At 38.7% G+C, this 26,247-nt stretch overlaps 2 protein-coding genes across 3 annotated transcripts in view; one reads left to right on the forward strand and one right to left on the reverse strand.

Annotated features, from left to right (window-relative positions):
• ATP10D (ATPase phospholipid transporting 10D (putative)) overlaps positions 1 to 5,838 on the reverse strand; it is a 37,949-nt gene extending 32,111 nt beyond the window's left edge. Inside the window, exon 1 of the mRNA XM_059844887.1 lies at positions 5,780 to 5,838. The gene's annotated coding sequence lies outside the window, so the exon portion shown is untranslated. The remainder of the gene's footprint in view (positions 1 to 5,779) is intronic.
• Positions 5,839 to 17,923: 12,085 nt separating this feature from the next.
• On the forward strand, positions 17,924 to 23,267 carry COMMD8 (COMM domain containing 8). Of its 2 annotated transcripts, XM_059844892.1 has the most exons (5): positions 17,924 to 18,006; positions 18,646 to 18,801; positions 19,744 to 19,896; positions 21,551 to 21,706; positions 22,796 to 23,267. In XM_059844892.1, exons 1-5 carry the CDS (start codon positions 17,926 to 17,928, stop codon positions 22,814 to 22,816), a joined length of 567 nt encoding a protein of 188 aa, XP_059700875.1. In that variant the 5' UTR covers positions 17,924 to 17,925; the 3' UTR covers positions 22,817 to 23,267. The 2 variants fall into 2 exon arrangements, with proteins under 2 accessions (XP_059700875.1, XP_059700874.1); XM_059844891.1 differs by lacking the exon at positions 22,796 to 23,267 and having other exon boundaries at positions 21,551 to 21,754.
• The last annotated feature ends 2,980 nt before the right edge of the window (positions 23,268 to 26,247 follow it).

Genomic DNA, 26,247 nt, shown 5'->3' on the forward strand with positions numbered 1-26,247 from the left:
TTGTTTACATAATCTATTATCTTTTCTAGCATTTGATACACAGTGACCACTATTTATACAAAATAAAGCAGCTGGGAAAGCAGGGAGGAAGAGACCTGGACATTTTAACATGACAGCATGTTAAAAAGGAATTCCTCACCACTGGATGAGGAGCTAAAAGTTTAAACTGCATATGCAATGTTGCTGAAGAGCAGTCACCCCTCACCACATACATATATATCCTCTCTGACTCCTGACACAGCTCCAAAACCTCTGCCCCACCCTTCCTCAGAGAAGCAGAGCTTAAAAAGGAACAGGAAACATCAGATTCAGTTCTGTGCACTGCATGTTTTTGTCAGTATCTCCAGTATTCTAATGTAACTACATCTAAGAAAACTGAAGATTGTAGGGATGAGAAATAACTAACCCAAACCCGCCACACTGGAAACATTGTATGAGAAATAACAAATAATCTCCTATGACCAGAAAGGTGAATCAGACAATTAACAGACATCCTGGGAAAAAAGCATCTGGATCTCATCCTCTGCCATAATGCCCTCTGACTCACCTTGGATTTAACTGAGCTACTATTTTGCACTTTTTTATTTTTTTCAAATAACTTGCATTAGCATTTTAAAATAGCAATTTTGATGTCTCAAACTTCAGAAACCTCTTTTGCATTTCTTAACTCAATTTTGAGTAATTTTATTCTTCCTCAATAAATTTGGTTCATAAAGTATTGAACACATTTTCTGTGGTCAGAAGAAGTTTCATCAACTTCATGTTAGACATTTTAGAGAATCAAGTCACCAAAGATCAAATAAAAGTTGTTTTAAACAATTTTTCTGAGAAATTAATTCCCTTAAAACATTATTTGACCCTCTTATCATGTTACTTTTCATAGCCAAGTTTTGAGTTCCCCAGCTAATATGAACTTGAAGTAGAAATACAAAACACCAGATATTTCTTGCAACACTGGCAAATGATCTACAAGATGAGTTACTCTGAAGCACTATTTTTAGAAGTTAATTTCTAAAAAATATGTTTATGTTTAAAACCCCCAGGAATAACGTTCATATATTTGAAAACAGGAAGCCTAAATGATCACATGGTAAGTTTTGAGGACAGCCTCACACAAGCTAGCCTGTCCTCATTTTCACACTATACACTGTTCAAGTAAACACTCTTGATCTTGCTAAATGGAAACAGCTGATATACAGGCATTTCAGGTATGTCTTACACTCAAAAAGGGAAGTTCTTGTAGTAAGCTTACTAACTGTTACTAACATAATGGTAACGATGAAATTTGGAAAGGAATTATATGACTCCGGATTTATTTGCTTTTTTGCTTTTTTTCTACACCAGTTCCTTCATGTGCTCTGATTCTTTCACCTTCTTATAATACAGTTTGAGATATGAAAAACTGGAGGGACTAGATATGGTTAACAGGAACTAGCTGGCTGTCATGCCTTTGTTAAAGCAAGACACAACAGCATTATTTTTCCCACAGGACAGATCAACACTATAGACTCTCCATGTCTGACCACCCTATATCACAACAAAAACAGGCTTTGAGACCTCTCTGCTAGTGGTAATGCTGAGAAAACCCCTACTTTTAAAGTCTGTACCCTGGAAGAAGGGCCTTACACCATAAAGCCCCACGTAAGCATTCTCTTGAAGGTCTATTTCATGTCTGTAAGTTGTTTTCTTTTCCCATCACTTCCCTTCCACTGTCTTTTTTAAATTCTGTCAGCTTCCAATTCTGTGAAGTATCACCTGCATATCTACATGCAACCCTTTCCTCCTAGCTTTTCTGGTGGGGGGTGGAGCTGACACTAAAAATACCTTTGTTCCAGTTACATTACTGTAGCCTTTGGCAAGTCACTTAGCAATCCCTGATCCCTCTCTTACTAGATAGTTTCTTAAGATCATCAGCAAAACAGATGTGTAGATAATTTAGCCTATGTTTATCCTGCTCTGGAGGTGCACCTTACTATTATGTTGTGGTCATTTGCTCACATGTCATGTGAAGTGCCTTACCATTTACCCTGGCTTCTCCTAACCACTTCCTCCCTTCTGACAACATCCTTTTCTTTTGCTGTGATCTCCAAATAATTAGTCCTCATTTTTCTTTCAGAAAATTCTTCGTTAAATGCACTTGGTAAATGACCTATTTCACAATAATGTTCCCCAGACCTTTGACACATGCATGCTTATGGTGTGTGTCTCTACCCTGCTGCTCCTCAGGCAGTGTGCAGTAGGCCTTCATCTGGGCTAGTTTCCAGTAGGAAGTAATACATCAATTATTGGCAAACAGAAATGCAATTAAAAAAAAAAATTACCTTACCTGAAAAATTTCTACAGCACCTAAAAGGGAAGCAACTCAAACAATGAATCTCCCCCTTAGATCTGAGGTTCTGGGTGACCAGGGAATATAAAAAATGCTATCCTAGATGGAAGTTGCACTACACAATGGGGAAGAGTGGATCATCCCCAATCCACACAACAGTCCCATTCAAACCTCTTAGCAAGTGTTACTGCACAGGTTCACTACACTACACTATCACTTTTGTCACTACAATGGCAGAACCATACAGGCTAAATACTAAAAAGTCCTCTTAACAATCTTTTAAAACTCAGAAGATAGCAGAAAATGAAGAAGGTTCAGGGAACCAGGGCCTGAAGATTAATTTACACTCTGAAGAATGAATCTTTTCTCCTAAGGTTTGCTGCTTTCTCTGTAACATGATATTTCACAAATTTGTCACACATTTACAAACCAACAGGAAATCTGCTGAAACATTCTAATTTGCCAAACAGATCTGGATAAGAGACTTTTGCTGTCAATTTATGGGACAAACAGCCAAAAATCTACGGGAATCAAAACTTCAGATTGAGAAAATTATGTGGTGATTTGCAACCATATATTCTGAGATATATTTATAAAAGAGATGTAAAAATTCTTGACTTAAGAGTGGAAGCGAGATGTTAGTATGAAAAATCAATTGCTGTGGCACTATTTTGCCATGCACTCCTACCTACAAAGACTAATTCAGCATGGGCAACACTGAAACCTTGCAAGCCTTAAAAAGCCTTGGATCTTAGGAAATTTCTTGGTTTGAGTATGTTAAGCCAGCCATCAACAGCTCTTCACAAATTAAAAACAACCAGCAGGATGCACTAAAACCCAAGTAGTGCCAAGGCCATGACACAAGGATGGATGCAAGATAATTTAATAGTAAACCATGCAGTAATACTGGTTAACATACTACAGTGTGGGAGCAGTATGTAAAAGCAGAAAATCTCCTTCATCTTGGGAAAAGTTATTTAGGATACCAATCAGATCTTGTACGTACAGACACAGCCAAACCATACACTACCAAATTTTAGGTTTAAATTTCAGATTAAAGAGTTCCAAAATAAAACTGAAGACTGCTGAAGAGTGATCATCTGAGAAAATATTTCACATCCTTTTCTCCATCAGAGAAGTTCTGCTTTATGCCATGTTCTCATGTGCCACATTGGTCTCAAAACTGTAAACCAAAACCTTGCAGTTTAAGTTTCACTCTTTTATGACTGTCTTTCCACACAGGTATATCTTTACGTTATGGTCAGCCAGCATTTAGTCACTACAGATGCTTTCCTATGTGTGAAATTCACATGAATTTCACAGAAAGACTAAGGTGTGGACCATATTAATTTTTTTTTAATAAAAATTTATACTTGTGTTCATGTAACACAGATGAATGTCATTTTTTTTCTTTGTAGCCATGTACACTCCCTATGCTACCATAAATACTTTTAAGAGAAATGGATCCATATTGGCAGTATTGCTGGTTTCTAACTCTTTTGTGTAGATAAGGTTTAGCATCCTCACTGAAATTTATACTGAAAGGACCTATTAAAGCAAGAAGCTCTACTTGAGTTCCTAAAATCCTAGATTAGGTTTCTGAATAATTTTTTCTATTCTTCTGGTTTTTTAAGACATCTACGTTATGAGCTACTCAAAAGTTCCATAAATTCCCAAGGGATCCATCGAGGTTTTCAGGTCTAGTGCTCCAGGGTTAGTGAAATTTTGACAAAACCAACTCTTGTACAACCTCAGGAAGACAATCAAATTTGCCACAAAGCAATAAAACCTGCCTACTGCTTGGAGATATACGGACAAGAATAACCTGTGAATCCACTTTAACCACTAGACCTCCTGTAAGACTATGAAACATACTCTTGAGATGTTATTTCAAACCTGAAAGTGAGAAGTAACCTACAGCAATTGAGGGCTCAACTACAAATGTGTATCTCTCAAGTTTTTATTAATAAAAATTAAGCCACAATATATAGAAGGCTAAAAACAAACTATGCAAGGAGTTAAGAATGCTGAAATTCTGACCCTAGTAACCCCAAAACTATCTAAGACACTAGATAATCACTGCTGTGAGCAGCTGAACTGAGTTAAAAGTTAACACTGAAAAGAACTGTTCTCACTTCTGCCTTCCACTCCTGGCTTAGTCAACTCCTTCATAATGAGTCTGGTACTTACAGGACCTGGTTCTCACTGATCTGCAAGACCTTTCACTAATTCAAAGACAGTAACATCACTGGATTTCCCAATCCATCATTACAACTGTGAAAGTACTAATTTTGGCATAAGCAAGGTGGGACAGGAATGTCTGCCAGAGATACAGAGAGTATCTTTGAGTACTCATGTAGAGCACTTGGTCCCAATTTCAGTCTAGTTTTCATCAAAAACATATATCAGCTCTGGTTATTGCCTTTGGCATCCAGATCATCCAGGGCAGTGGCAATTAACAGAAGAATGTGATCCTCACCTATCAATCCTACCTTTTGCTCCTGTAAGCAGTCAGTGCCCACGCACTACCTGTAAAAATTCAGTCTCAATCACTGGCTTCAGACTAGCTTTGGAGTCACACAGAAGAGCTAAGTTAATTCAATTCCACTCCAATCCTAGGTAAACCACATAGTGCCTTCTCTGCTGGAAGCCAGCAGTAATGAAAACAAGAATAATGACAATTCTGCTATCTCTTGGTGATGATATGAAGACAAGTATGTTTTTTAAATAAGGGGGTTTTCAACACTGTGGTCATTGGGGAGACACAAATACCCTGTATCACTTTGTAGGTATTAAAATAATAGTAATTTTGATATTAGAAGTAAATTTTTCTTCAGTAGCTGTCTTTCTGATACAAACTTGGATTATTCTTTCCCATCTTTGCAAATACTTTTCATAATTCAGCCCAGTAACTACTGCTGTGATCCAGTCCTGTGAGTGAACATGTGCACTGTGCACCCCTGGATGCTTTCCTGGAGTTTCAGGAATTTCCCTGCGACTTATATGGACTTAAGCCTACTTCCTTGCCATGAATCTGTGAAGTAGGAAAAAGCTGACACCTCAGTCACCACCGCGAACTATTAAAACAAAGACTTTTCTTTCCGGAGTCAAAGTCGAGGAGATAAACATACGCAGTGGCGGGGGGGGGTGGAGGTCACTCATGGTCCCGGGGACATTTAAAAGTATAAACCCACAAATCGTCCTTTTCCACGGCCAAATTTCTCGGGCGCCGTTCCGGTGCCGGCAGCGCTCTCCGGGCCGGCAGCCGGCGGCCGGGCTGAGGGGAGCTCCCCGGCGGCCGGGCTGAGGGGAGCTCCCCGGCGGCCGCTGCTTCCGCGTTTCCCCCGCCTCGTCTCGGCCCCGGAGCCCGGCACCGCTGTCCTCCCGCACCACCATCCACGCACCCGACCCCCCGGGCGAGCTACCCCCATGAAACTGCTCTGGACTTACCGACACAGCCGCGCACATCCCCGGGGAATGGCCACGCACCCGCCCCGCCCCGCCCCGCCGATGCTGCCCGGCCCCCCGCCCGCCTCCGCCCCTCCGCTGCCCACAGCAGCCTTTGGCCGCTCGCTCCTTTCGCCCCCTTCTCCCTCTGATCCTTCTCCCCCGAGGAGTCACTGAGGCCGGCCCGAGCTGCGGCGGGGGACTCTTCCAAAAGCGGCCCCTCCGCACCCCCCACGGCTCTGGGTGAGAGAGCTTTGCCACAGAGTCCATGAGGCTCAGTTAGTTATTGTTTAAAGGTTTATTTTTCCTTTGCCTTAAGGCCTCGGCACATGGAGTTGGGGGTAGGAGTATGACTGTCACACTGCCTGACGCCCTTGACAGCTCTTAAGAGAAACTGATCTTGCTTTTTTACAGTCATTTACAACACTGAAGGCAGCTTGGCCTGTCTAAACATCACGTTTTCTGGCCACTGGGCAAATCAAGGTTAGTAAACACTTCCTCTTGTTTTTTGGGAAGTAAGCCTCTGGCTATTGAGAAACTGCCCAAATTGCCTTAAACAAATCACTGCCATCAGGAACCTCAGTGAGTTTTTTCCTCAATAACCCTTGTGAAGTCCCACATTGTCCTTTTTGATCTTGCAGTCTTCCAGGGCACTCTTGGAGGCTGCCTCTTACAATGAAATCACATAGCCTTTTACATGAAAGTGTGAGGATTCCTGATTCAAGATCATCTTTTGCTGGAAAAGAAAAAAGAAGAAAAAAATCCACCAGGAAATGTTATTTGCAGATCTCTCGGTCCCTATTGAAATAGAATGGGGTTACCAGTACTTGTCCAGTGTTAACAATGAATTCCTTACAGAGAGCTGGGAGGGCTGTGTTGAGCAGTGGTACTTGGTTGTGCTCTCCTTCCCATCTATGTGCATGGTGTTGGTTTCCACTGTTCTCTGCATTCTAGCATGTCCTGCACCCCTGACCACACACTGTAAACATTTTGGTTACATTCAGTGAACAGCTGCTGATGGGCTGTTCTTTGGAGTACCCATGTGGCTAGTAGAAATTTCAAAACATATTGGCATGTCAGATGGAATAAAAATTCTACATGGAGGAAGTCTGTAACCACTGCCTTGAAATTACATAGGTTCTTCTTGACAGAAAAAGATGTAGGGTTCTATTTCTTTACTACCACCTAGCAAAGGTAGATCCTTTGCTAGGAGATCCATCTACAATCTACCAGCTTTGTTGGCTCAGGTCCTGTAGGAAAGAGGAATCAACTCTGGGGAGGGCAGAGCAAGCTGCTGCAAGACACAAGCTGGTAGTAGGCTTTGCCAAAACCCAGTTACTTTAAAGTGATTTAATCAGTTAACATTGATTTACTGGAACATTAAAGTTGGCAAAGATGTTTGACAAAGAGAATATCACACAGCTTGTCACCAACCACAGCTACTGTAATCCCATTGCAAATGTAAATAATTCATATCCAGTCTTACATTTCCCATTCCTTTTTTTCATGCTTGACAGTCCATTCTTTAAGCCTGCAGCTATGAAATGCATTATTTTGTTTGCCTTGTTTGTGCAGCAATAACAATTGCCTCAATAATGCCTCTACATCAGTGCATACAGAAATACCTGAGCAAGCCATAAATGAGCTACCCTGGCTGCCAGAAAGAGCACAGTTGCCTTAGTGCAGCACTCTGTGCACTTTAATTAGATGTGTTGAAGCAGAGCATGTGAGTGTTTGGAGAGGTAAGGCTGATCAGGTGAGTGGGAGGCATTGCTGACTCCTGACTTGGCCATTACATGCACGTTTGCACTTCTATCCTTCAGTACAATTGTCCAGTAGTATGAATGGTCTTGATTCCAGGCATGCAAACAACTATCCACCATGTCTGAAGTGTAATTAAACTGTCTTCTCCCAGGTATCCTATGGCAAAGTACAAAGATCATAGTCACCAGAGATAATGCTTGACTGAGAAATCTTACTGATAGCTTTTCTTCTAGTGGAGGTATAACACTGAACATCCTCCACACGGATATATCCTTTTTTTGTTTCCCCAGAGATCTGCAGGTGTTTTTTATATCGTCTTCTGAACCACCACATGAAAAAGGAAAACTTTGAAATTCAGGTCTTCCAGGGTAGTTAGTGGCAATAACAAAAGAATGTGATCCTTGCCTGTCAGTCCTACCTTTTACTCCTGTAAACAGTCAGTGCCCACACACTAACTGTAAAAATTCAGTTTAAAAAAATGGCTTCAGACTAGCTTTGGAGTCACACAGAAGAGCAAAGTGAATTACATTCCACTCTGATCTTAGTGCCCTAAACAACTTAGTGCCTTCTCTGCTGGAAACCACCACTAATGAAAACAAGAATAATGACAATTCTGTTATCTCTTGGTGATGATATGAAAACAGGTATGTTTTTAAATAAGAAGTTTCTCAATGCTTTGGTCATTGATGCGAATACCCTGTAAGTATGGCTTTGTAAGTACTAAAATAATTTTGATATTAGAAGTACATTTTTCTTCAGTAGCTGTCTTTCTGACAAGAAATTGGATTATTCTTTCCTGTCTTTGTGAATGCTTTTCATAACTAAATCCAGTAAATATTATTGTGGTCCAATCATCTAAGTGACCATGTGTGCTCTGCACCCCTCCACACTTTCCTGAAGTTTCAGGAATTTCCCTGACATTAGTCCAATGACACAAGAGCTGTTGACAACTCCAAAATAGTGCAGAGCTCTTTGTGTATTTCAAACTGTCCATCTGTTCATGGCTGCAATAACTGTGCAGGTACAAGCATGAACAACTCAGCCTGCTGTGCTCATACAGACACTGTTTGGGACGCATGAAAGAGAGGAGCTCATGAACTGCTGACTAAACATGTTGGCAAACTGAAAACTTTCCAGTGAAGACCTGAAAGGAAGAGGGAAATTTGCCTTAGCATGCTATCAGACATTTCCCAGAGCACCTCAAATTAATGGAATGTGAAAACTTGGGTATGATTCTTCTCTGGGAGGATCTCTTCCCTGGAGAAGAATCATACCCACTGATGATTCCAGTGCCAAATCCACATAAATAGCAGTGCCAGTGGGGATTTGGGGTTGTAGAAATAGATGGTTATCATTACTGCAGTGTGGATGCTCCCACATCAGCTTAGTGCATTCATATGAGGTCAGTGGATATACTGGAGACATCCAGTGTGGATTTACAGGTAAATAGTGACAGGTTATGATATCTACTCTAGTCCAAATACATTTGAAGATGTGGTGGCATATTAATAATAACTTATAGCCAGAACAGGATTTTATTACTATCCAGTAATTTCATGATATTTTTACTTCCTTAGCTCTGCAATAAATCCAAATGATTTAACTGAAGCAGAGATTTCCCAAAAAACCCCTTGAATTTTAAACTACATTGAATTATTGTTCACCAGATCATTGGCTGATAAATACATGTTTAGAGTCCTAAGCAATGCTGCCAGAGAAATTAAAGCAGTCTGTTGTACTTAGCACTAAGGTAATTTCCTACATGATCATCAGATGTATCTCCTGGCAGGACCCCTGGAAGACAGATGCACAGTGAACAAACAGCTATCTTCTCTAGTTTGTGTGTGGCCATAGCCTTTATTTACCATACACTGTCTCGATCTGTACTGGTTTATTGATTTCCTTGTGAGGAGATTATTTTTATCACTTGAGTGAGCATTTTATAAATAGTCCTGAATTTTCCTTCAATTTTCCTGCTCCCTGTGAGACAAGAAGGTATTACTACTTTCAGGTTACAAAGAAAAATTTGAATAAGGGAGAATAAACACCACAACATGAAAGTATTTGTTAGTGAATCTGAGGCTACATGCTCAGTTTGAAAGATTGAGCATTTGTTTTAATATGTTTTATTGTGTAAGATACATGCTATATAGATTGTATACATTTAAAAATCTTGAAAGAGGTAGAGTTGTATGTGAATAATATTGTGGGGACTTTCCTGAAAGGCATTTTCAGGGTCATTAAATCCTTGCAATTGCAAGCATGCCATACACTCTGCTTCATAAACTGAGTAAATTTTTCTAAAACTAGTTAGGTATTTTGCTCATATTACTGTACTAAAAAAATCGCCTCAGAGTTTGGTTGCTGTGAGGGTTAAGAATTATCTTGTAGCTTCTAAACTCAATTTCATACCCATTTGCTCATATACTAGCAGTGACCACTGCTTCCATTAAACAATTCTTTTTGTTCCTGGTGTTTATCAACCCACCTTTGTTTTGCTAAAGTAAACCAGATAAGAATGAATCATATCAAACTGACCAAAGGCTAACTAAATTTCGAATAAAAGTGTCCAGCCGAAGGTGTAATACAGTTTAACAATCCATTCAGACCTTAGTTAATGTTGGATAAATTGCCGTGACATAGCTTGTGTAGACAAGTTTTAAGGGAATTACTGGCTAATACTCACTCATGTAATCTTCATGCTTTGCCTGTGATTTATACGTCAAGTACAGGCAACTGCAGAATGGAAAGAATCAGGAAGCTGGCATTAGATGCCAGTTCTGGAGAGCAGTTATTAGCAGCCAGTAGCAGTTATTGTTATTGGCACAGGACTTACTGATTGTCACTCACTATGGTTTGGCATTGTGTGTATTAGGAACTTCCATCCTTAAAGCCACTAAGATGAGACTTTTTGTTCTAGAGATTTTCATCTTATCCGTTCTGCAGAAAATAATTATCAGCTGGACTTTAAGAAGGAATCTGAAAGTCTTTCACTTTTAAGAGGCTCTGAATTAATAAGACAAGCAGAAAATAATTTTAAATGATATAATGTCTGCTTACTGCATCAGGAATTTACCTCTTTTCCTGACATTTTTACTTTGTCCAATAGAGAAGCTGAGGTGGTAATCTATAGGGAGACTCAAGCTTCTAACAATCCATATTCACTCCCCGCAAACTATCACAAGCCCATTGAATAAGAAGACACAAAACTAATCCTAATAAAAGGGAGCACCATGTAATGCTGATACTTGTGGACTGATAGAAAAGTGTGCATGATTGGAAAGGAGTTCTAGCTAAGTGGAACTGCACATAGGCAGTTTAATGCACTTGGAAAAATCCTTTATTCCTTCTTTTCCTGTTTACTCTGATGTGGCAATTTCCCATGGCTAATCTTCAGCCATATCTATCTAACTTGTCATTAGCTGGTTTACAGTGTTACAGTATAATTGTGTGTCAAACCACTTTTGATATGCACTTAGGATATGTACTTATGTGCCTTTCTTTTCATTGTATATAAAAGCAAGTTAACTTGTTGAATTTATCTGGTCCACAAATAACCTTAGTTCTACACTTTCTTTTTTTCAAGCCACTTTATCAGCTAACAAAAGGAACTGAGTCAGTGATATCAAATGAAATATTTAGTAACTGTTGGTTTTTTTTTTTTCTATCTTTGCTTGCATAAGGTTACTGTCTGTGTTATAATATTTTTCAAGTGTTTTTTTCCTATTAAATTTTCCTACAGTTTTTCTAACACAATTTCTACTGGACAGTGACTCCAGCCTGCCAAGCAAATTTTGTCAATATTCTAACTTAACTACTTATGCCACAATTACTATATCAATTTCTTGAACAAATAAAAATAATCCAGCAGATAGATATAAAGATACCACTCAGATTTTTTGATTCTCTCAGGTGTTTTTCACCTGAGAAGGGAAAATCCAAGGCTGGTTTCTCATAAAATGGTTAACTTAAGGTTAGGAAACCTAGAATCAGATTAAAAGTGTCCACAAGACATCACAATGAAAAAAATCTAATGTTTATAGTTCATGTATAGTTAAACATTTTTGATGGGGAAACTTTGCCCCAGCAGACATTCTATCTGATCATTTCACCTTCTAGAGCCAGTAAACCAAGATAAAATCTAAACAAAGATAGACCAAGACTGAGACAAAGCACAAGTACAGCTTTAGCTTACTTGGAGGAAATGTTACCACATAGGTGTTTCTGATTCACTTGGTGAGCCCAGTGCATCACAGATCCCAGATGAATTAATGAAAAGCAATACCCATGGTAAAGACAAGAGAAATTTATACTGTCACAAGTATTGTAGGTCAAGTTCAAATTTAGAAGCAAGCTTAGGGTTTATGTGTAACGTGCACTATGTGACAGTATTAAACCAACTGCTCCTTGCTAGAACTTTATGTCATATAGTTCATTGTAAATAACATAAGGAAAAAACATGTCCCATTTTGAAGTGAACAATTTATATTTTATCCTTATTTTGCCTGTATAAGGAGAAGAATTATTTAAGGAAAACTAGGAAAATTATAATAATTGTAAATTTTCTGGTTTAAGTTGCTCAGTATTTCTCTAGAAATATTCTCTAAATTGAGAAATGAAAATTTCTGACTACATTCTTTATTTTGTCACCTGGAAGAACAAGTAGGTCATGTTTTCACAATTCAAACAAATTTTCTAGATAACTCTTCTCTAGAATTTGCTCCAGAGTAATTCTACATTATAGTAAATGTCAGCTACTTTATTAAAAATTAAAAATACCTCTCCTGATGTAATAAAATCAACCCATTGAAAACTTGGTGTGAGCAAAATAGTAATCAAAATACCATGGTCACCCACAAAATAAGATTCATTATTTTATTTATTATTCCTATAGCAATTTTTACCCTTCATTATTACAATAGCCAACCCTATTTGTATGTAGCATTTTCCTATGTACAAAACTCTTGCACTTGTGCATGCACTGTAGGGCTTCCAGACTTTTTCAGATGGCTGGTAGTGTTTTTGGAAGATTAGAATTTTTTTTTTTTTTACTGAGAGGAATTACACATAGGCAAGCTGAGATGTTTGGATTGGTACAGCGTCTTATTCATCAGCAACTAAGCCATGAGAAAATTTCCCAGGTAAAAAAATGCCTCTCTTCTTTTTGTGCCTTTGCTAATTTGAGACACTCTCAAGATTAAAAAAAAAAAAAAAAAAAAAAAGAAGCAAAAAAGGGGAATTACAGTAGTATGATTCAAAGCTCAATTTGTCGCAGGAGCCATGAAGGTTATGGGTCATGTGGTCATACAACTGCAGTGAGAGTTAGCAGTTTGAAAAGCTGGTAAATATGCAGAAGCTGTCCAGAACACAGACAACTGCTTCTAAAAATCTAGTTTTCAAATTAATACTTGAATTGTCAGTTAGCTTTGAGAGAAGTTGTCACTTTCATAGTATTTGTTTTGCTATCTTTTGGAGAAGCCTATTAAATTCTTATTTCCCATGGAAAAGACAAGAGCAGTAGGAAGCAGAGATGTGAAAAGCTGCTCCATATTATTTAGAGACCACAAAGAAGTCCAGAAAATCTGGCTTATACAATGTGCTGCCAAGCTGGACACAGACTGACAAGACTGAGAAAGACTTATAAATCACAAGGCCATTTTGTGAGGAATTCCTGGGAGGAAGTTGGCTTTATTTACCCCAGAAGAGATTTAGTCAAAAAGCACTGCTGTGCCTCACTATGGATGTATCTGTATACAAACTGTTTTTTCTTAGTCTGTCATGGTTACCTTCTCTTTATATGCCCTCGGTTGAAACAACCTCTGTCAGCAGAAACAAAATATTGCCAGTGCAGCTTTCAGCAGCTGCTGTTTTAATTTCATTTCAAAATATGATGTGATAAAAGTAAAACCCATAGTAGCTGTAATAGTAGCTCTCAACTCAGAGTTACATAGTAAATACAGACCCTGAAGTCCTTGTGTAGATGAGATGTTTGTAGTGGGGTGTTTATTATTTTAAGAATACTTTCTCCCCACTGCTATTATGACGTGTTGGTACAACTTGCTATGCAGCATATTCCAGCATCTACTAATTGTTGTTTACTACTAGGGTTAAGAGTCACCATAATCTACCTACTGGGCATTTTCTTTTCTGCATTATGATGTCCAGAGATTTTTGAAAACACCAACACATTCTTACCATTCATTATTAATACTGAAATCTTAAGGTTGGGCTTGGAAAAGCAAGGGAATATTTTGACTTAGTTTTACTACATCTGCCCTAAAAGGGATCACTGATTTTCTGCTGTTGTCATTTTGAATTCCAGACATTACAATCATTAGGCCTGAACATTGTGAGTAAAATTCCAGTCCTGAGGTGTACCTGGTGTTCAGTTCATCCAGAATTTTAAAGCATGAAGAAAGAGTCATAGAAGGGTAGAAATGGTGACAATAGATTTTTCCTTATAAGATAGTATCAATAGAGAAGATAAAAATAAACTTTCTGCAGGTTCCCTGAGCATGGGATAAGAAATAAAGGCTCTGATTGTAGAAAGGAGAGTTAGGAGAATATTCATAATGTTCTTGTAGGATGGAAGATGAAGACTCCTCCCTCTCCAATCAAAGAAGCTTATGCAAAGAAGTGTGTCTTGGGGACAGGAAAGGAGAGGTAGGGTAGGTCTGAGAGTGTCCAGCTGCTTACAAAAGATGGTGACCAGTGGTACTCATGAGCAGAGTCCCAGCTACTGACTCTAGTTTGTCTTCTGAGCTGTTGTTTTAGTGGGTATATGGCTCAAGCCAACTACAGGCTCCTTGGAGTACCTAGGATGTCACTTTTCTAGTCTAAGCTATTCCTCTGCCTCTGCCCTGCAGAATACCAGGTGTGATACTAGCTCCTGGCTCTTCTGTTACCTCAGCCAGGCAGGTATTGAGAGGTACATAGTATAGATAATTTACAAACCTATGATATTAACTGATTTCAAGTAATATGTACAATATTTTTTTTCCATCTGGTTCTTCCAAGTATGCTTGGAATGTTTCCAACAATAGCACTACCTCTCTCAAGATCTTACAGTGTAGCAGAGCTCTGTTGAATGATCTCTTCAGTATGCTTTTGTCTGTGAAAGGCAGTACAGATTTCATGTATAAACTGTGACTCTAAGGGGTGTTGAACCACAGAAATGTCCCTCAGAGCTATTGCTAGTTCTTCACTTCAGTCTGTGGGAAGGACAGAACTGCTACAGAAACCAACAACATGATTTTGAAATATTAGTGAGAAGTGAATTCAAGAACATTTAAGTTCCTCTTGTTACATCTCTTACTGGAAAAAGGAGACATGACAGAGATATGTGTAAAGCTGCAGGCACAGACCGTATCCATGGTGTGCATGACACACTGTACTCCTCATGTCTCAGAGAGTAAATACATGAGTATTATATTCACTGAATAAGCACTGAGGGAAAGAACAAAAACTTCTCATGGTTTTGTATGTTCAAAATTTACAAGTAAAATTATCTGAGAAACAGATTTGTAATTTGGAAGGAATTATGATTATAGATGATGAACAGCAAATACGTTATAAAGTATGTTATGCACATCAGTGTCATGTTCATTCAGCCTCACTATGAACTTCATTGGCTCATCAGAGTATAAACATTAAATAGAGATATGTTATTTTCAATCTCCTTCAGCTGCAGCATATCACTAGGACCATGATTATATGTAAGCTTCTACAAAAACTTTCAAGATTCCTGGTTTAATAATTAAAGTCCACTGATTGATATTCATGTGTCAACCAATTTTATCAAAGTATAAGCTACCAGAAGGGGTAGTTTTGTCCCCAGTCCCAACTGCAAAGGTCACTTCTGTCAGAAGTGGTGCTCTGTTTGCAGTGGAAATCTAACACATGGGAAAAAAAAGAATGCAAAAATAAAATGACTTTTCATCTACATCAGCTGCAGTTTCATCTTGCAACCCCAGGCGCCCTAGTGCAGGCATGAGGGTCTGGGAGAGGAAGCAGAGCTGGCAAAGGGACTAGGGGACCAGTGGGACCTCTCTTCTCCACAGCAACCCACGTTTAGCTCAGCATAATCTCAACTGCACTCTCAGTGTTTCCACTGCATTTAAAAAATACCTTTACTGTCCCCTTTGTGTTGGTAAAATACACAGTTACCTATTTACTGCTATTGACATACCTGTTTAATAGTTCTTTGTGGGACACTTAGACTGGTGCTTGGATATCCTCCCCAACTAGATATACTTAGAGCAATGTGCAACACCATCCTACTATATTATGTACACATTATTTATAGCAATTGTTATATATTATATAAAATAATGTATAATTATTAATATATTGTTATGATAAAATGTATGTTACTATAATATTAATAACTTCTGGTTATTAAGTTATTTACCAAAGTTTTAATTATTTATATTCTTCCAAAACAAAGGGAAACAAATGGATTTATCTTAAAATGGGTTTAATTACTGTAGTTTAGCTTGTGGGTTATCTTTAGCAGCAAATAAACCCCTCTAAAGTCATCAGCAATGTGGATAAAATAATGTAAAGTTCACTCTACACTTTTCTCTCATAAAATTGCTTCTTTCTGTGTTTCTCTAAAATCCTTGCCTGTGTACTTACTGTTCTACAAGTCTCCCTCCCTGATTTTGTGGTTATTTGAGAGCTTAACTTCAAGGCGTGGTGTGCGTTGTTAATGCTGTGGTACAGAAGCATGAAAAACAGGTATTTTTAAAAGGTTAAGACTTGATGGAAGATCCAAATAGTGCAGTTCCAAACAAAGTCCAAACTGCCAAAGGCCAGTTTTATATCCTCTACTTCACTGCAGTTGAACATGAGCTCTGAAAGATGGATTTATAACACCGCTGTGGTTTCCTTGAGCAGTCTGACTTTGCTCCTCGTGGGCCAATAGGCTGAATCAAAAATATTAATTTTAAACTACATATATGTGAAAAAATGAAAAGCAAAATTCTTTATTCTTCAGACTGGGAAAAAATTAGCTGCTTTGAAACTGTTCACTGGGATAGTGTCACGTGGGATGGCAATTTCCTATCCTCTTTATCTCTTCCTGTCTTCATGCGTTACATCTTTGCTCTCTTCCAATTTTTACTTGTTTGATCCCTTTCAACTGAGTGGGACGCTCACTACCTTTCTCTTTATTTCGTAAATTGTTTCACTGCAAGTCTGGATCACCTTCGTATTTCTCCTGTTGTCGCTAGTTTGAATTGTTTGGAGCAGACGCTCCCCCTGGTGCTCTGTTTTGTAGCGCACAACACAGTACAGTCAAAGTGGGTAAGTTTCCACTTATCTAACAAATTTCTAGGGGAATAAAGGAAATTACAGTTGAAAATATTTTTTAAAATTTGAAATTTCATCTACTCCTCATTTAAACAGCAGCTTTGGATAATTTCTCCATAATAAAATTGAATAAATTTTCTTAAAAGCTTAATCTACTAGCAGTAGCAATCCCTAAGGAAAATGGGAATTTGAAAGTTTTCAGTCAGCAAAACATGGGGAAGTCGGTTCTTCCCCATGTATTTCTTCTCCAAAATTCCCATGCACCACATCATTCCCACAAGGCCACATGACTGTCTGTGAAGAAGTTGTGCTGCAGACTGACTTAACCAGCTTGGGTTTTTTACAAACTCCTTCTGTCCACCAGTTCTGACTTGTAGCTGCCTTGGCATTCTTACAACCCAGTGTTACACCTACATATGCATAACTGTTTGACTGTAAATGAGCCTTGTGATTTCAGAGAAATAAAGTCTGCCTACAGGTATAACAGTCTGTGCAGTTTTGTGACCTGCTGTGACTTGAATTCTTACAGGTTTTCTTGTAAAAGCGATCAGAGTAATTTTGCTTCTTTGCATTCACATTCAATCAATTCAACACATGGTAAGGTCATTGCTAATGTAAAAACCTATTCCATAAACCTCCTCCACTGTCTGGCTAGGATTGAATTCACGCTTTGATAAAGCATTAAAAAAATGAGCTCTTCATGGTAAACACTGTACAAGCAGCACAGGCTTCTGCAGTAAGTGTTTCTCCTAACTTCCTCAATTTGATTGAAAATCACAGAAGATGTGGTGCACGTTTTAAGTCTTGAGCTTCCTCTCTTACCGCCAAGTGCAAATTTAAGCTTTTAAGAGGTAAAAAGCAAAGCTGCAAGACAGGCAGAACGCAAAAACAGCCTAAGTGTTATTGCCTATAAAAGCTTGTAAAATTAGAGGGGTTCTGACTCCATTCGCCGTCTGACCGAAGCTCGCACGGTGCACGCTCCGGTCCCCAAGAGCACCGGGCGGTCGCGACGCCGGGACTGGGACTCGAACCCGGGTCCTGGGGCGGATGAGGGCGGGTGTTTGCACGCGCGCATGCGCGCCGCCGGCGGGCTGGTCACGTGGCGGAGAATGCTGCGGCTCCTGGAGAAGCTCCCGCCGGGCCGGGCGCTCGAGGTGGGCTCACCCCGGGCAGGGCAGGGCAGGGCAGGGCAAGGCAAGGCTGGGCCGGGCCGGGCCGGGCCGGGCCGGGCCGGGCCGGGCCGGGCCGGGCCGGGCCGGGCCGCACCCTCCGGCACCTGCGAGGGAGGCAGGGCCCGCCGGCGGCGCGGGGCGGCGGAGCCGGCCGTCCGTCCCGCCAGGCCGCAGTGCCAGAGGACAGCGCTTTGGGAGGCTAGGGAGGCCCGCGGCTCGGAATTGAGCAGCTCGGGTTGTGCTGTGCGGCCCGGCAGTCTCGGTGCGCGGGGGACTGAGGCGCCCTGTGACTCGGCGTCTCAGCAGGACTGTAGTTGTGCTCACAGCTGTTCAGTCCGCTTGTAAGTCCAGGGTGAATGTGAACCACCTTCTTATTTCTGGGGCCAGACCTCGTGGACTGCCTTTTAGAGGAGCAGGGAGGACGGTTCATATTCAGGGAGTACCTGAATATGAATATTCAGGAAGTACCGTTCGGGGCTTTTTTGGAATGGTGCTTGGCTGCCGTCTGGAAGCACTGAGGCAGTCCCCAGTGGAGGGAGGGTTGACAACTGAAGTGCTTGATCAGTCTCATATGAGGTACGGATTAACCGTGATTATAAATTATGTATCACATCGTTTCAGTTCCTTCATAAGGTAGTTGATGGCATCTGTGGCCGTGCGTACCCTCGATACCTGGATTATGGCAATGTCTGGAGCTTGTCAGAGTGGATGGAGGTTTTAGAAGAAACTATGAAATATTTCAAAACTGCAGTTGGCAAAAATATGTCTGATGAAGAGGTAAGGGCTCATCACTGATTTGCCTTGACTTGGAGAAATCAGGACTGGAGTGATTAGTTTTGTAGATCGTTTAATCCTAAAATATTTTTATAGTGTAGGATTTGAATGGTAGTGGATTCAACCTAAATAGGTAGAAAGTAAGCAGCATTTAGAGATACACTACCAAGACTTCTACAACAAAAAGTGAAATAGATGCTGATTTTAAAATATTTTTCTAATATCACTGGATTCTTGTTAATCACTTAAATTGGTATTTTGAGTATCCGCAGATTAAATCTGTTTATATAGTACTGCTCATTAACAATAAAACCAGTTCACTTTCTTTTGTTTGGTTTTCTTTATTTGTTTGTACTGCATTGAAGTGGTATAAAATATTGACTGTTATTTAAATAAATTTTGTAAAAAATCTAAGTATGAATGAAGGACCATGTGGTACAGGGACTGTAGTTCAGGACATTCCTGTAGGTATAAACTTTGCAAAATCTTCTATTACTAGAAATATTAATTCTCATCTCTTGCACATTGCTTCTGTTTTGACCACCTGCTAGCAACTGGGTCAAAGAAAGACACCTGTGTAGCCTTGGGGACCACCCTGCATCAGTATTTCTGTTTTAGCTGAGCTGATGTATTTAGCCTCTGCCCTGATGCTGAGAAACTTGCAGACCTACACCTGAGTTGTTTGGGAGTGTGATGTTCTTTTGATTTTAGGGTGGCATCTAAGAAGGCTGATAAAACCTCTATTCTCTGGTGTCTTTTAATTTAAATGATTTTTTTTTCTCTGTGTGTTGCTGTGGTAAACACTGACTCTTAACTACCAAAGACAGAGCAGCCACAAAGAGCAGCTATCAGCTTAGATATTTTAGTTATTGCAGTGGTACATGTTAATTCTGTGGTTCATAGTGTGAGTAATTGTGGTTTTAATTTTTATTTTTATTTTTGTAGGCTGCTCAGCAGATAATTGAGTTAAATTCAGATTATCAAGAAGCAATCACAAAATGTCTGAAAGGTAGAAAGGAAGAAATCAGGAATGCCCTAGTAGAAAATGTACATGCAATCTCTTCTGCCCAGCTGCAGGATTTTGACTGGCAGTTAAAGGTGAGATTGTTGCCTTGATACTGTTTGAAAGAAATGTTCTACAACAGGGAAGTAACTTGATACAGTCCCATTAGGCCTGCTCTCTCTGCAGAGTGGTTCGATTATCAGAGGTATTGCAAAAGTACGTTAATGACTGATGTAAAAACACATCAAAGACTTGCCAGAAATTTGCAAATGTAAGTTTTAAAAATTTGTTTTAGTTTGTTTTTCCTGTCTTTTCTTTTAAAGCTGCTCACGGAGACTTGGTGCTATTCAGGAGCACCTGAACGTTTTGTATGCTGTTATAATTTTCAGGCCTGAAAAAACAGTGTTTATTCTCTAAGGAAGAAGTATATGCTTAATTTTAAGATTAGTTGACTGATTCAGGATAAGTTTTCTTGACTTCCTTCAAATGTTCATATTTTCGCAATGGACATTCAGTAATTAGTTTGAAATCATTTATCATTAGACTTCCTGTTTGGTAATAAACCAGTGATATTGGTGTTGCCTAAATTAGGATGATGGTTTGAGGTTATGAAGACCTTAAGCTTGACCAAAGACTTAAAAACATTACTTATACTGTTTATATTTTTGGTTGGACTGTGAGAGCTGTTAAACCGATCTGTAGAGGTGTTAAATAGTTTTCCATGTTTACAAGAGTGCTCAATATTTCTGCAGCAAATAGCTTTGGAAATCAAAGAACAATGCCCAAAACAGACAAGTTTTTGCAAGAGCAGATATGGCATCATAATGTGCTTTAGATGAACTGTTACTGAGCTTGATCTCTTGCTAACTGCATTTACTGCTGACAAAAATATGGACTTATGTGAACTCTTGTTTTTTGTTTGTGGTTCTTTTAAATTTTTCATCTAGAGAATTTTTTGAGTTTCTTTTTATTTTGTGATGCAAATTTCTGGAACATGTCTGAACTGTCATTTTTCTTAAAACCACTTTTTTACCCCTTTGAGCTGGTTATGATTTTTTTTTTTTTTTTTTGCTTGCCATGATTGAGCTCCACTGCATTCTCTTCTCTAAATAAAGATAGGTCTGTGCAATACTAACCTATAGCACTGTCAACTGATCTTTGATTTTAATGTATTTTAAAAGCCTTGTCTATGCTAGAGTGAGTATTGTAGTCAATAAAAAAGAAAGCGCAATGGGCATGTAACCTGACTCAGTGTTTGTCTAATAGGATATCTGACAATGTGTTTGATCAGCTGCAGAGTCTTGAAAAATGCATAAAGGTCTCCTCCTTCTCCCAACAAACCCATTCTGTAAGACCCTTCTTGTTGATTAGAAGACCCATTTGAATATGGTGATTTTGGAATCTAAGTAATTCATTAAGAGCCGTGATCAAATGTATCCTTTGTTTTCACCTAGAATTCCAAAATGTGGTATCCCAGAATTTTAATAAATTGGTTTTGGCAAGTGTATATGACAAGTCTGTGAAGAGGATGGTCTTTATTCAGTATATTGTTGATATTAACAAAAATCCCTATAATGGAGTAAGAAACCCTGAAAACATGAGAGATGACTAACATGAAGTTAATTTTGTCATGCTGATGTTTGTTCTGGTATTATAAGTTCAATATAAAATACAGATGTGATATTATGAAAGACTAAGAATTTAATGGCTCCACCTTACACTTAATTGTTGTTGTGTCAATCTGCATAGCTTGCTCTCTCCAGTGATAAGATCTCCATGCTGCAAATGCCACTCCTCAATCTTGATTTGGATGTGAGAGAAAATGGTGAAATTAAGCCAATTTCTATAGAGATGAATAAGGAAGAGTTGCAGAACCTAATAAATGCACTAGAAGCTGCTAATAAGGTAACTATTACTGATGTAATATTTTGTTCCTAACTTTTTAGGTACTGATTTGTTTTAAGCAGAATTTGTAGAACCATAGCATAGTGTGGGTTGAAAAGGATCTGTAAAGGTTGTCTAGTCTAAGCTCACTGCAAATATCCCAATGAGCAGGGACTTTTTTAACTAGATCAGGTTGCTCAGAGCCCTCTCCAGCCTGACCCAGGGGTGGGGCATCTGTGTCCAGTGTTTCACCACACTCAGTGTAAAAAATTTTTTCCTAATATCTAGACTAAATCTGCATTCTTTAGTTTGATTACCCCTATCCTATGCTGAAAGATTGGTGAGAACTCCCACATTTGCCTCAGCTTCACAAAATGTCATTGTCTGGGAGACTTACTTGGTTCATATTAAGTCCTTTAATTTCCATGGCATAGTGAATCAGGAAGAAAGTTACGGAGATTACAGTATAGTGACCCAAGAAGAGAATTTCAAGGGAAACTATAAGGCTTCTGAGACACTGAAGGGTCTCAGATTTCTTAACAGAGAAGGCTAAGCAAAAAGAGAATTTGAAGAAAATTGTGTTTGCATGAAATTATAGCCCTTAAGAGCTTTCACAGCTTGCTTCCATATGGATTTTCTTCCCTGCAATACTAAATAAAAAGATTATGTGAGCAAGGATTCTTCCAGGACAGACTTCAGTGTTCACATGCCCTTTGTTCTGCTTGAGGGTCTGTCTGGAAGCTGTGGGATGTGGTCATCTCCATACTTAGTTCTGTGGGCACACGAGGAGGAATTCGCTTCAGACTTGGTCCCTTGGCTCTGCTTTGTGCAGAAGGAGTCTCACTGGACCTGGACTTGCTATTCTGCTTTTTGATTGCAGGCAGCTGAGGAATGGTTTGAGTGCAGTAATGGGTAAAGAAAGTTATTTAAAGTGATGGTTTTGTGGGATTGTAAAAGAGAGTTGAGAGAGGAATGGTGTGCTGTCCAGAGGAAAGATGTTTATTCAGTTGCATATTATACTGAAACAGAAAGCAAAAGGCATCTTTTCATAGGCTACTTAAATTTTGTTCTTAACCATCTTTAATCTCATTCCTTTTCTCCTTTTTGAAGGTTGTCTTACAACTGAAATGATGGAATTCAGATCAACAGCCGTCTGCTGGTGATGGCTCCCTAAATGATTTGGGGAAAAAATGTGTTTACTGCAAAGTGGAAAGGTTTTGGTGCTGTAAAATACTGAAGTCAGAAGACTGTTATGACCAAATGAGCTACTAATCCTTCAATAAAAATAATGAATTCTTGTATCTATTTGACCAAAAATATGAAAATCTAATGTACAGTTTCTTTTAGTACTAAAGATTTATAGACATTTGAAGATAATCACTTACAACATGTGCCACATTTGTTTTGGTAAAACTTGGGCAGTGACTACACAGCTGCCTGGTAAAACTAAGGCATCTTACTGGCATTGTATGTTACCTTATCTAAAGTGCCATGCTAATAAAGAATGAGAGAGCATTTGTAGCATTAATGTATTTATACTTGTAAATATGGGAAATAAACACCTGACTTTGTGTGTGAATAATTGTAGTAGGCTATTTTTTGATTTATAAATATCTGAACTCAGTCTTTTTAGATGCTGGGGAAAATCACCTTTACAAACAAAACCAGTGTAGAACGACAGAACAGTTGAGGTTGGATGTGAGCTCTGGAGGTTATTTTTTCCAGTTTCATTGCTCAAACAGGGTAACCTAGCGCAGGCTGCACAGGCCTGTTTCCAGATCTCTTGAGTATTTCCCAGTGGTTGAGGCACCACAGTTTCTCTAGGCATCCTGTTCAGTGCTCAGAAGTTGTAGAAAAAGCACTGCAGAGTGTATCTTAGTTGGTAGCTTTTCAATTAAAAATATTAATGTTTTCAAAAGGGGGTGCAGTGCTGGACAGGAGCTGACCTATATAGACTATGAGAAACATATTCCTAGCTCACTTAATACAGGAGATAATTGATAAATTCTACTCTAAACTTTTCTGAAACCAGATGGAGTTTTGATTGTAGTATGTAAGAAAAGTTCAAAGCACTAGCACTAGGAAGGTACGCCAGAGATCTTCTGGTGTAGGTTTCTACTATTTGTTAGACCATTTTTCCATACATAAAGAGCAAATGATCTGTAATGCTTACATGAATACTGATGAGTGATTCTCATTGTAAGCATGTGTGTGTCTTAGGCAACTTTTGTATAAATAATAAGAAAAATTATTGATGACTTTATTCATAGTTTCAGAATCAGGGTCTTGAGTTTATTCCACTGTATTTTGTTGTGCCATAGGTTTTCATATATGCAAACTTTATTATAAAATAATGGACTTCAGAGTACAGGTCACAGGAGGAAAGTCTTGTAGAAAGGCTTCTATAAAAAGGATTTTAATAGGTTTAGTAGAGAGGAAACCTAAATATATTGTTTCTCTTTTATTTGGTACTGATACATTTAATCAGATATACATGTTCAGTGTCAGCAATTGAAGAATGAAGAAGTGTGGAGAAGTGGATAAAGAGTTGTAAAGATGAAGGAGTGGAAGATGTATCTTAGTGAAAAGAGTGCAATCTCTAAGAGACATGGCTTGATCATAGTCCTGAATTTCCATAAGCAACAAATTTCATAATGGATCAAATGGCAGGTAAAGGCCTTATATAAATGGTAAAAAATTCAAACTAAAAATCAGGTTGGAATTGATAATTGTTTAATTTTATGAAAAATCTGGAAAGAGTTACTGCAGGTTGTCCTGCAGCATGTTATGAGGATGCTGTTTTTTTAATTGTGAGTGTAAGGAATAAATTTACCAAGTCTCTTTATTTTATTTATAGGTATATTTGTGTTGATTATGCTTTTTCCTTTCCTCTAGATCTAGTTGCTTTATAGGAGAATATGGCCTTATGTGTTCAAATGCTCCATGTATTGTGTGATGCATGTCTGAAGGTATAACTTGCTCATCTGATGGGCGTATATTGCTGAGAGGCTTTTCTAGAGAAGAGAGGCTTTAATTTTTGTTTTTATTGTTGCCATGCTGTTTTTTATCATTTAGGACTGTCAAAAGGGAACTACTTCTATTTATAGTTGCAGATTTAATAACAGCAATTTATTTCATAAAAGTGTGCTCTGTTGTTTGGGATGTTTTTTGGATAGAAGAAACTTGTGTGCTGATGTATTCATACAATTTATAGATGTACAGTGAAATGGAAAAAAAAAACCATACCTACAAAGTCTGTACTTCAATGAAAGGTGGATATTTAAAACTAATTTTTAGTGTGTTGCCAAAGTGAACTTTTGTGTTGCTGCGTTGATTTTACGTGTTGCTCTTAGTTTTCAAGATCAACCATTCAAAAATACAAAATAGTGGTATTTTCTCAACAACAAAAGGCCACAAATAATAACTTCCATTTTTATGTCCAACCAGTGAAACTTCTGTTGCAGAATCTGCTACAGATTCTACTTTCAATATTTGTGACTTTTTCTTAATAGTAGACTTAAAGTGTTTACATAGCTTCATTTTAAATTCTCTAGCAACTTATGTAATAATGGATTTCTAATTAAGGCTATGTGGTGGTGTTCAGTCTGTAGTATCATCCTATATTTGTCTGTCCTTTACTGCAGCACTGAACAGAAAAGGCTGAAAAAATCTTTTTTCAATGTTTTTTTGCTTTAACAAGAAGACAGGTTTTTGATACTGCTGTTGTTGACAGAAATAAATGTGCAATGGATGCTTTTTTTTATAGGTGTTAGACTTTATTGAAAAACTGAGTATTTTTAATATAACCATCAAAATTATGTTTTTAATAGGGGTCATAACAACACGGTGTGAATGGCTAGAGGGGGACAGGAGCTCCTGTTGACAAGCAGTTGAGAAGCAGCAGCTAAAACACGGCATTTGAAACGTGCATCCTGACCTTACATCTCTACAGACAAATGTAAGGCACATAATGGCCTCCAGCAGATGGCAAGGAAAAGGACCAGAAAGAGTGGAGAACAGAGCTTGCTCTTTGTACTGTCTGTCAGATTATTTTTTTTTCCTCTTTGCTCAGAGAATTAGGTACTTCTGGAACAAGCAAGGTCTCCCATTGTGCCAGATAACGCCTTTGTGGAGACTGTACCAGAATAGATTAATGAAAAAAGTCAGAGCTTTCACAAGACCCATTACGGTGGTGTTGTCTTCAGCTACACTTTGCTGAATGCAGGTAGACGTGAGCAGGTAGTAAACAGGACAAACATACACAGGACAAAAGCATCTGAAACAAGTTTGTGGCCAGGAGCCTGTCTTGTGGAGAGTTTATGATGTAAGGAGCCCCACTGACAAAGAAACTTGTGCCTGTGACTAAGAATTAAGCCAAAGGTCTAGAGAGACCCCATTAGCATTAAAGAACTGAATTTTGTCCTTGCTTTTCTGCTCTGTTTGCAATATCTGTATTTTCCTACATTCTTCCATGTGTGAGCTCTTTCTAATTAACTGGCTGCAGCATGTAGAATAGCTCTGGAGCTTGCACATCCCACCACACTAACTGGTAAGTATTGTTC

The sequence above is a fragment of the Haemorhous mexicanus genome, chromosome 4, assembly GCF_027477595.1.
Source record: "Haemorhous mexicanus isolate bHaeMex1 chromosome 4, bHaeMex1.pri, whole genome shotgun sequence".
In the NCBI taxonomy this organism is placed as follows: domain Eukaryota; kingdom Metazoa; phylum Chordata; class Aves; order Passeriformes; family Fringillidae; genus Haemorhous; species Haemorhous mexicanus.

What these genes read in the sequence shown, in the direction of transcription:
- COMMD8 (XM_059844891.1), top strand. Translation starts at nt 17,926, where the DNA reads ATGCGCGCCGCCGGCGGGCTGGTCACGTGGCGGAGAATGCTGCGGCTC. An exon ending in CGCCGGGCCGGGCGCTCGAG is followed by an intron (nt 18,007 to 18,645) that starts GTGGGCTCACCC and finishes ACATCGTTTCAG; the next exon opens with TTCCTTCATAAGGTAGTTGA. An exon ending in AAAATATGTCTGATGAAGAG is followed by an intron (nt 18,802 to 19,743) that starts GTAAGGGCTCAT and finishes TTATTTTTGTAG; the next exon opens with GCTGCTCAGCAGATAATTGA.